At 37.3% G+C, this 11,613-nt stretch overlaps 1 protein-coding gene across 1 annotated transcript; it reads left to right on the forward strand.

Annotated features, from left to right (window-relative positions):
• Window positions 1-10,121: 10,121 nt before the first annotated feature.
• Window positions 10,122-11,069, forward strand: LOC100756098 (olfactory receptor 6C74). Its single transcript, XM_027391835.1, has one exon. The coding sequence runs from the start codon at window positions 10,131-10,133 to the stop codon at window positions 11,067-11,069; it is 939 nt and encodes a 312-aa protein (XP_027247636.1). The 5' UTR covers window positions 10,122-10,130.
• The last annotated feature ends 544 nt before the right edge of the window (window positions 11,070-11,613 follow it).

Raw genomic sequence — 11,613 nt, forward strand, 5'->3', positions numbered from 1 at the left:
ACTTGTCCATCATATCATGCTGGAAAAGTTTCTAACCCTACATCAACCAAACTCTTCATGAATCTTGGCTAGTATTGAAAGTGCTAATCATCAGTTTGCTCAGTACAGATCCTCTTAATAGAGTATTGTCATGCATCAAGGTTGAGCAAGGCACTAGGGACACAGTTCTATATAGCCATCTTCTTTAGTTGGAATATTTTCCTTAGATGTTTAGGGAACTTTTAAGACCTAATCCAGATTCGTGGCTTCAGTGCTGAAAAAACTTTTAGAACTAGCTAGTATCATAAAGCAGAAGTGGAAATGTTTTTATATTTAAATGTAGTCTTAAGCATGAGGGGTAAGAGAAAGAAGCTGGCAGAAGACAGTATAAAATTTGTGCTGGGAGGTATGCAGTCTCAAGGGAAATGTTGGGGAAAATAGAAGATACTCAATGGTAGTTATAACCTTCTCTTAGACAGCAAGCAAATGTCACTTACCATTAGCCACATACTTGGTTGATAACATTCAACTTCCATCTCAAGAGACTGCTAAGAATGATGTGTGAAGTAGCTCTGAAGATACCTTGCATACTTTATAATATGATAAAGTAAAACCAGAAGGCAGTAGGGTTACACATGGGATTTATCTCAGGTCTTTTCCTTATAATTAGGTGAAATTCATAGCAAAGTACGGGCACAGGGCTAAGAAGGGACAAAATCCTGAAACGCTTACTAATTATGCTAGAATTCCAGGTTATATACTGTCAAAAGCTACGGTAAATTTTGTGGGGGACCAAAATAGTTCCCTTATGGAATGTTTTGAGGTCCAGCCTCCGGTTTCACTAAACAGGAACACCCGAAAGTTCCGGCCCACTATTGTATAGCTAATTTCGAGCAAGTCCAATATTGTTTAGCATAGCCTAGTTTGCATCTCTACAGAAGGAAGCATCTGAATAGGCCTGCACCTGGGCAGAGGTGAGAGGAATGTAAGTAACATGTGAGGTCGGAGAGTGACGAGCCATCTAGCAGAGAGGAGAACAGAAGAACAGAAATGGTCTCCTCGTAGCGATAGAAGCATGGTTAAGAAACAGTCGAATAGATGGTAAATAAAGAAGAGACTCTAGTTTTACAGCATGGAACTGAGAGCTCTCCAAAGATGACAAGATGCCTGTGTTTGGTCTTTATCACCGCTGGGTTGCTAGGCGGTTCCAAGCCCACACTCCCCCACTCAGGCAGAACCTCATGGATGTCGTGGCTTGGAGCTGAGACATGCCGGGTCATGTCAAAATTTCCATGGTAAGAGGTTTCTTTCTCCCTTCTCTTGTCCTCAAGATTTTTCCTACCTTTCTATCCCTCCTTTGTTCTAAGAATCAAACAGCAACAACCCCAAATCTCTGGTGCCAATCATCAACTCTGATTTTTGTTGCTGTGAATAAACATCAAACAGAAATAACTTAAAGTAATCATCACTTATTTCAGCCCACGATCACCTGTTTCGTGTACTTGGTCACAATGTCATGATGGCAGGATCTTAAGGTAGAGGAGTTTCATGATGGACAGGAAGTAGAGAAATACACAGAAATTTACCAAGCATACATACCTTCAAGGACCTGTCCTAACTGATGAGGGTTCTTATCTACTTAGGCTTCCAGAACATCCCCAAATAGAAGCACAAGCTGGGTACCAAGGTTTGAACACATGGGTATATAGAAAGCATTTCAAACCATACACCTTTGTAATGTCAAATGATATAGATACTCCTGATAACAGCTTATTATTTTCTTATTGATGCAAATGGAGCCTTTCTGTAAAAAACAAAAACCATGTCCTCTTTAGTTAATGATATTCTAAGACTTCATGTTCCTAAAACTATCTCTATGGTATTGGCAAGAAGCTTTATCCTTAATGGACACAATTAGTTAATACCATCTTCAAGAGGTAAAAAAAACAAAGCATAGACAGAGTAATCATATAGTGGGATCACTAGCAATTAAATGTCAGGGATACAAGGTATAGATGGATTTAGATCTATAGTGACTGAATAAAAAAGGAAGGATTAAGCAGAAGTGTACTAAGGGAAGTGGTTTCATTTAAATAAAATTTTAGAAGACATAATTTCATACGGAGGGAACTTACAAACGAGTGTTTGTCAGTATTTTGGTAGAGGGTTTTAACATTTGTGACGCTTTAAATCTCTCGACTATTTTAGCTTGACATGTTTTAATACACAACCTGTTCAGCAAGGAACTAGTAACATCCTTCTCACTCATTTCTTCCTGACTTATGTACCCAGTTTCTTGCCAATGGAAACAACTGTGTGTAAAAACGTATTTCTTAAATCATCTGTGAACAACAAAATCTCGAGATTCTGGTGAAGAAACAAAAAATATACAAAGAAAGGGAGTTAAAAGGATCCAACTTCAATTAAATTCTATAAAAATAAACTTGTCCCTCATTTACCTGAACATTTCAGGTGAGAGCCCTGTGCAGTGAGAGTGTGGTGGGGGAACAGGAACAAAGCTGTAGCTTCACAGACTCTCTTGACTGGCGGGTAAAATTAATATAGCAGACACTATATATATATAATATATATATATACATATATATATATATATATATATATATATATATATCCAAATCTCTGGAGATGGTTTAGTTTCCTAAAGTATGTTTTGTTTTTAAAAATACTGATTGCCTGGGGAATACTTTTGGATAACAAGAAAAGTATTATTTCCTTGGGATATGTGTTATGAATCTCAAAATTCTCAGGAGAGTTTTCATCATCTCCTTAAGTTTTGATTCAGGAAGTGGGTATATGAAAATTCCCTAAGATTAGGGTTGATTCATTTTATTTGGCAGTGTGAGCAATGCATAGGAAATGATTCAATGCATGGACCACATCACTCCAGGAAAGAGAGGACTTGAACACAAATACATATCTGCAAATCATTTGCTAATGAAATCATCTACAAGACTGGCTTACTAGGTGAAAAAAATCACATCATGTTTTATGGTTTAAAGTGTGGTGCACTCATAGAGGAGCACAGTGTTTGTGTTCATATCAGAAACTTGGTCTATCTGTTAAATATGCAAAGTCTGGTCTAAGTACAATTGTGCCTATATTTTTGCCTCTTTAAGGTATTTGAATATGTGTGTTTCAGATAAATGTTTATATTTTTTGTAATTGTTTTACACACTTAATTGGGGCTCTAAAAGACAAAAGCAACATTTGCAAAAGTTAAAAATTGTTTTCTGCTAGGCATGTTTAATGTATTTTTGATAATTTTCCATTAAAACATTGATGTATTTAGTCATCTTTAAATTTTAGTTCAAAGAAAATAGGATAATACTTTTTACTGTATTGAAAATTTACAACTAAAATCTGTCATTTGAAATTAGCCTGATACTGATGGGTGATACAACTCTTTGAAAGTTCACTCACAGATTTCACTTGAATGTGAATTCTACATTTTCAGAGCATTTTTGTGGAATCATTGGTATGTGTGATTGAGTAGAATAAATTAATAAACTTAAGTAATAATACTTGATTTTTGTGGTTTAGATAAATGAATTCCTACAATTTTTGTCTTTAAGGGAATCTGTGTATACAAAGGAAGCTTGTATATAGAGTCAGGATGCCTTCCTGACTCTAGATGTGTGGGAATGTCCAACGATGATGGTCCTCTTTACCCATGTTTGTCAACTGTGTGGGTATGTACAGTTCTGACAGAAGAACACTTCATTGCTTCCAAGTAGGTTATGGGTTTACCCTGCAATTTGCCTCAGTTCTTCTCACTATTTTGGGAATATTTTGTTCCATTTCTGTTTCTCATTCTAAGACTTGTTATAGAATACAATGTTTTCTGTAACCATTTCTTGCTATTATCTTAAACAAGTTTACTTTGTACTTGAATGTCTTGTTTTAATTACTTGTGATCTTTCTTAAGAATGAAATATATGTGAGAGGTTGTTAATAGTTACTGTAATGTCCTTAAGGCAAAAAGAACTGTTATAGGATGCCATGCCCTTCATGAAACAGTGAGCTACTATGTGTCTTTTGATGAAGATTCCAGATACGTTTTCCCAAGAGGTAGCTATCACTCTTTTCTTATTAGATGCTCACATTACTATCTATGTAAGTCTAACCAATTTTGCTCTTTAATATTGCCATTTCAATATATACACCTATCTACATCTACTTGTTCATATTTCCCACTCTCTCTTCTCTTCTTTCCTTATCTTTCCTCTGCTCTCACACAGCCCTCTGTCTCCCATCAAGTCCAGGGTCTTATTATACTAGTCAAGCACTCTGACTCTGAACTATATCCCTAGTTCCTTAAATTTTTCATTAAAGGAATGTTAGCTAGAGATTTTAATATTTTTTTGTGAGAGGAAAACATGCCAACTGTAATTTTTTCCTTTTTTATTAATTTTTAAATTTAAATTTGAAACACTTATTTTACATGTCAATCCCAGTTCACTCTCCCTTCCCTCCTCCCCCCACCCTGTCTAACCCCCATCCCATCCCCTTTGTGCTCTCCAGGAGGGTGAGGCCTTCCATGGGGGATTATCAAAGTCTGCCACATCATTTGGGGCAGGGTCTAGGCCCTCTCCCCCTGTGTCTAGGCTGAGAGAGTATCCCTCTATGGGAAGTGGCCTCCCAAATTCCATTCGTCCACCAGGGATAAATACTGATGCACTACCAGAGGCCTCCTGAACTGACACCCACGTTCAGGGAGCCTGGTTTGGTCCTATGCTGGTTTCCCAGCTGTTAGTCTGGGGTCCATGAGCAACCACTTATTCAGGTAAGCTGTTTCTGTTAGCTTCTCCAGCCTGGTCTTGACCCCTTTGCTCACCTTCCTGCCTCTCTGCAACTGGATTCAAGAATGCAGCTCAGTGTTTAGTTGTGGGTATCTGCTTCTGCTTCCGTCAGCTACTGGATGAAGGCTCTAGGATGGCATTTAAGGGAATTATCAATCTCGTTATTGGGGAAGTGTATTATGGTAGCCTCTACAACTATTGCTTAGATTCTTAGTTGGTGTCATCCTTGTAGATCTCTGGACATTTCCACAGCGCCAGATTTCTCTTTAAACCTATAATAGCTCCCTCTATTAAGGTATCTGTTTTCTTGCTCTCCTCTATTCTTCCCCTGACGCAAACTTCCTGCTCCCTCATTTCCTCCTCTTCTCCCCTTCTCTATCTTCTAACTCCCTTTCCCCTTCCCCCATGCTCCAAATTTGCTCAGGAGATCTTGTCCCTTTCCCCTTCTCCAGGGGAACATGTGTTTCTCTTAGGGTGCTCCTTGTTTCCTAGCTTCTCTGGTGGTGTGGACTATAGTCTGGTAATCCTTTGCTCTATGTCTAATATCCATCTATGAGTGAGTACATACTATGTATGTATTTTTGTGACTGGGTCACCTCACTCAGGATGGTTTCTTCTAGTTCCATCCATTTGCCTGTGAATATGAAGAATCCATTGTTTATTTTTTCCCCTCAGCTGAGTAGTACTCCCTTGTGTAAATGTAGAAAATTTTGTTTATCCATTCTTCAGTTGAGGGGCATCTAGGATGCTTCTGGCTATTATAAATAATGCTGCTATAAACATAGTTGAACAGATGTCCTTGTTGTATGAATGTGCATCCTTTGGGTATATGCCAACAAGTGAATTTCTGGATCTGATTTTCATTTTCCTGAAGAGTGGCCATACTGATTTCCAAAGTGGCTATACAAGTTGGCACTCCCACCAGCAGTGGAGGAGTGTTCCCCTTTTTCCACATCCTCTCCAGCATGAACTGTCATTGGTGTTTTTTATTTTAGACATTCTAACATGAGTAAGATGGTATCTCAAAGTTGTTTTGATTTGCATTTCCCTGATGGCTAAGGATGTTGAACAATTTCTTAAGGGTCTTTCAGCCAGTATAGACTCCTCTATTGAGAATTCTGTCTAGTTCTTACCCCACTTTTTAATTGTATTCTTTGGTGTTTTGGTGACTAGCTTCCTGAGTTCTTTGTATATTTTGGAAATCAGTCCTCTGTAAGATTTGTGGTTGGTGATGCTGTTTTACCAATCTGTGGGCTGCCATTTTGTCTTGTTGACTGTGTCCTTTGCCTTACAGAAGCTTCTCAATTTCAGGAGGTCCCATCTATTAATTTTGATCTCAGTATCTGTGGTTCTGGTGTTATGTTCAGTAAGTGGTCTGTACCAATTCATTCAAGGGTATCTCCCACTTTCACTTCTAAGAGGTTCAGTGTGAGTGGATTTACATTAAAGTCTTTGATCCATTTGGGCTTAAGCTTTGGGCATGGCAATAGGTATGGATCTATCTGCAATCTTCCACATGCCAACATCCAGTTATGCCAGCATCATTTTTTGAAGATGCTTTCTTTTTTCCATTGTATAGTTTTAGCTTCTTTGTCAAAGATCAGGTGTTCATAGGTGTGTAGGTTAGTATCAGCAAATCAAGTTGTTTTCAGGACTATAGCTGTATAATAGAGCTTGAAGTCAGGGTTGATGATGCCTCCGGAAGTTCCTGCATTGTATAGGGTTGTTTTAGCTATTCGGGTTTTTTGTTTTTCCATATGAAGCTGAGTATTTTTCTTTCAAGGCCTGTGAAAAATTGTGCTAGGATTTTAATGGGGATTGCATTGAATCTGTAGATTGCTTTTGGCAAGATTACCATTTTTACTATGTTAATCCTGCCTATCCAAGAACATAGGTGATCCTCTATTTTCTGGTATCTTCTTGAATTTCTTTCTTTTAAGACTCAAAGTTCTTGTTATACAGGTCTTTCACTTTTTTGGTTAGAGTTATCCCAAGGTATTTTATGTTGTTTATGGCTATTGTAAAGGGTGATGTTTCTCTGAATTCTTTCTCAGCACATTTATCTTCTGTATATAGTAGGGCTACTGATTTCTTTTTAGTTAATCATGTATCCTGCCACTTTCCTTAAGATATTTATCAGCTGTAGGAGTTCCCTAGTAGAGTTTTTCTGGCCACTTATGTAAACTATCATATCATTTGCAAATAGTGAAAGTTTGACTTCTTCCTTTCCAATTTGTATCCCCTTGATCACCTTTTGTTGTCCTATTCTCTAGCTAGAACTTCAAGGACAACATTGAAGAGGTATGTAGAGAGTGGACAGCCTTGTCTTATTCCTGATTTTAGAGGAATCGCATTGAGTTTCTCTCCATTTAATTTGATGTTGGCTGTTTGTTTGCTGTTTATTACTTTTATTATGTTGGGGTATGTTCCTGTTATCCCTGATCTCTCTAGGGTCTTTCTCATGAAGGGGTGTTGGATTCTGTAATAGGCTTTTTCAGCATCTAGTGATACGACCAGGTGGTTTTTCTTTTTTAATTTGTTTGTATGGTGGATTACATTGATGGATTTTTGTATGTTTAACGGTCCCTGTGTCCCTAGGATGTTGCCAACTTGATCATGGTGGATGATTTTTCTGATTTGTTCTTAGATTCGACTTGCCAGTATTTCATTTAGTATTTTTGCATCAATGTTCATGAGAGATATTGGTCTGTAGTTCTCTTTCTTAGTTGTGTCTTTGTGTGGTTTGAGTACCAAAGTAATTGTAGCCTCATGAAAAGAGTTTGGTAATGACCCTTCTGCTTCTATTGTTTGGAACAGTTTGAGGAACTCTTCTTTGAATTTCTGGTAGAATTCTTCACTGAAAAGTCTGGTCCTGATCTTTTTTTGGTTGGGAGACTTTTGGTTACTGTTTCTATTTCATTAGGGGTTATAGGTCTATTTAAACTGATTGTCTGTACTTGATTTAATTTTGGTAAATGATATCTATCCAGGAAATTGTCCATTTCCTTTTATTTTTGAGTTTTGTGGAGTATATGTTTTCCAAGTCTGTCCTGATGATTATGTGGATTTCCTTAGTGTCTGTTGTTATGACCCCCTTTTTATTTCTGATTTTGTTAATTTGCAAGTTCTCTCTCTGCCTTTTTGGTAAGTTTGGATAAAGATTTGTCTATCATGTTGATTTTCTCAAAGAACCAACTAACTCTTTGTTTCATTGATTCTTTTTATTGTTTTCTTTTTTTTACTTTATTGATTTCAGCCCTCAATTTGATTATTTCCTAGAGTCCATTTCTCTGAGGTGAGTTTTCTTCTTTTTGTTCTAGAGCTTTTAGTTGTGCTGTTAATTCTCTAGTGTGACTATTCTCTATTTTCTTCATGTGGGCACTTAATGTTATGAACTTTCCTCTTAGCACTGCTTTCAAAGTGTCCCATAAATTTGGGTATGTTGTGTCTACATTCTCATTAAATTCTAGAAAGTCTTTTATTTCATTTTTATTTCTTTCTTTACCCAGGAATGGTGCAATTGTGCATTATTGAATTTCCATGAGTTTGTATGTTTTCTGCAATTTGTGTTGTTGTTGAATTCTAACTTTAAAGCATGGTGGTCTGATAAGATACAGGGGTTATTCCAAATTTTTGTATCTGTTTAGTTTTGCAATATTGATGAGTATGTAGTTGATTTTTAAAAAGGTTCCATGTGGCCCTCAGAAGAAGATACATTATTTTGTGTTTGGATGGAATGTTCTATAGACGTATGTTGAACCCAATTGGGTCATAATTTCTGTTGGTTCCTTTGTTTCCCTGTTAATTTTCTGGTGTTCCTGCCTAGTGGTAAGAGTGGGGTGTTGAAGTCTCCCACTATAACTGTGTGAGGTTTTATGTGTGCTTTGAGTTTTAGTAGGTTTTTGTTTTTGTTTTCAAATATGGGTGCCTTTGTATTTGTTGCATAGATGTTCAGACTTGAAACTTCATTTTCATGGATATTTTCTGTGATGAATATTAAATCTTAGTGCCAACTGTAATTTCAGTCATGTTATTTGATAATACCCTGTGCTTATTCATTTACCAAATAATGCTCTACTTTTGCAGGTCATATATTAATGTGGGCAACTTTTTCATAAGATGATTCAAAAAATGTAACCACTGGAAAGAGAAAAATTTAAGATTTTTCCATTTCACTTGCTTTAGCTACTAATTAAATTTATTTAAACTTGAAAAAATTTCTCTTCAAAGCTCATTTTTCCATCTCAATAAATCCTATACCTCAGATTTTTAAGTAGCTTTGTACTCCCACCTCACACAATTTTCTGAAACTGTATTTACATGTCAAGATTCATTCTTCTTGGTACTTGAAGCATAAGAAACCACAATGAAGGCCACCAGTGATGTGCAAAATATTTAATCCTTGCATGAAGACACAGAGGCAGACAGATCACTGTGCATTTCAAGTCAGCCTGATCCACATAGTGAGTTCCAGGAATCCCAGAGCTACATAGTGAGACTTTGTCTCTAACATAAATTAAAAATAATTAATAATTACAACGTCTTACTTCAAACCCTGACAATATTGGAATAGAAGGTCAACAGAACATAAGATGACAACAGAATGAAAGCAATGGACATAGTAATAGAAAGTATACAGAAAATCACTCCAATGATTGATCTTCAGTTTTGAAACTGTGAGAAGGAAATCAGACATTTCAGCTAGATGACCTGCATAAGGTGTAATATTAGCCCTAAGTCTCTCTCTCTCTCTCTCTCTCTCTCTCTCTCTCTCTCTCTCTCTCTCTCTCTCTCTGTCTGTGTGTGTCTCCCTCCCTCCCTCCCTCTCCCTCTCTCTCTCTCCCTCTCGCTCACAGTCTCTCTCTCTCTCCCCTCATCTCTTTTACAGTATAAACTGTTATGTTTCAAGTAACTACTGTCACTGCAATTCTTTGAAAACATTGTAATAAATTAAACTTCTTTAAATGTACAGAAAATATGACTTGCCATCTTAACTGTTGTATACTCAAGAAAGAAAAGGCTTTTGTCTTCCAGTGTCTTTAATTTCCTTGTAATTTATTCTCTTAAAAGAGTTGAACAGAAAATACCATCATATAGATTGTTCTAGAGTAAAATTAAAAGTTAATATTCTAAGATATGTCCAGAAACTATAAACTACTCTTTTCTAGGTATGATCTTCTTCAGATCATGGATGAGTATGGTGTTGCTGTCTGAAATGTGGCCCCTGCAATGTCAATGGTAATTCAGCATGACATATCACCAGTATAGTTCTAAAGTGGTTAAGTGGGAACCCCCCTTTTATTTAGAGCAACTAACAGCCAGAGGATCACAATGAAGAACCACACAAAGGTGACAGTTTTCATCCTAGCAGGTTTGACCGATGACCCACAGTGGAAAGTTGCGTTGTTCATCTTCCTGCTTCTTACCTATCTGCTCAGCATCACTGGCAATCTGATCATTATCACACTCACCCTGGTGGATACTCACCTGAAGACCCCTATGTATTTTTTCCTTCGAAACTTCTCATTCTTAGAGATGTCCTACACTACTACATGCATCCCCAAATTGCTTGCTACTATGGCAACTGGTGACAAAACCATTTATTACAACAGTTGTGTCTCTCAGGTGTTCTTTGCTTTCCTATTTGGAGCATCAGAATTTTACCTGCTGGCAGCCATGTCCTATGACCGATATGTGGCCATCTGCAAACCTCTACACTACATGACCATCATGAACAATAAAATCTGTGTGCAGTTAGTCCTCAGTTGTTGGCTTGCTGGCTTTTTCGTCATTTTCCCACCACTCGTGATAGGCTTGAATCTTGACTTCTGTGCTTCCGACATCATTGATCATTTCTACTGTGACACCACTCCACTCATGCAGATTTCCTGCACAGACACACAGCTCCTGGAGATGATGGGGTTTGTCTCAGCTCTGGTGACACTCTTGCTCACATTGCTAATGGTGATAACATCCTACACCTACATTGCCCTGACGATTCTAAAAATCCCTTCAACCAGCCAGAGGAAGAAGGCTTTCTCCACATGCTCCTCTCACATAGTTGTGATATCCCTCTCATATGGCAGCTGCATCTTCATGTATGTGAAACCATCGATCAAGCAGAGAGTATCTATTTCCAAGGGAATTGCTGTGCTCAATACCTCAGTGGCTCCACTTCTGAATCCTTTTATCTACACCTTGAGGAATCAGCAAGTGAAAAGAGCCTTCGTCAATACAATACACAGGATTGCATCTTTGTCAAAGAAGTGACTATTCCGTTTCAATATATGAAGGAAATGAAAAAAAAAATAAGATTTCAATAACACCAGTAGTACCTAAGATTAGTCTGCTTCAATTTTCTGTCAGTGTTTTGCTATTCAATTTCATATCTCAAAGAAAATTATTGCTCTTTAGAAGCCACTTTTATCAGTGTGTGGAGCAGGGATTTAGTCAAACATGACTTCAGAGTTGCTAGGCCAGCACATTATTATTGTCTTAAAATTCCAGCTTATATAAGCTAACATCATTTTGAACCCAAAGATATTTTCACTAAAACTCATCTTTTGTCCTCAGTGATAACTGAGAGATATTGAACCTATTTTTCCAATGTCTCTTCTGTCTTATAGAAACTTGTTATGGCAGTGATTTGGCTCAATATTAGAGGGATTCTCAGCACAAAGGGGCCTGGTTTTGATCCCCAATTCCAGAAGCTAGAAAAAAAGTGAATTTTTAAGTTCAAGTTAGTTAAGACTATGAAGTATTGGTTCACATTACATTTGATGGGAAAGTTATACCACTACTTATAACATTATGT

The sequence above is a fragment of the Cricetulus griseus genome (genome assembly GCF_003668045.3).
Source record: "Cricetulus griseus strain 17A/GY chromosome 1 unlocalized genomic scaffold, alternate assembly CriGri-PICRH-1.0 chr1_0, whole genome shotgun sequence".
In the NCBI taxonomy this organism is placed as follows: Eukaryota; Metazoa; Chordata; class Mammalia; order Rodentia; family Cricetidae; genus Cricetulus; species Cricetulus griseus.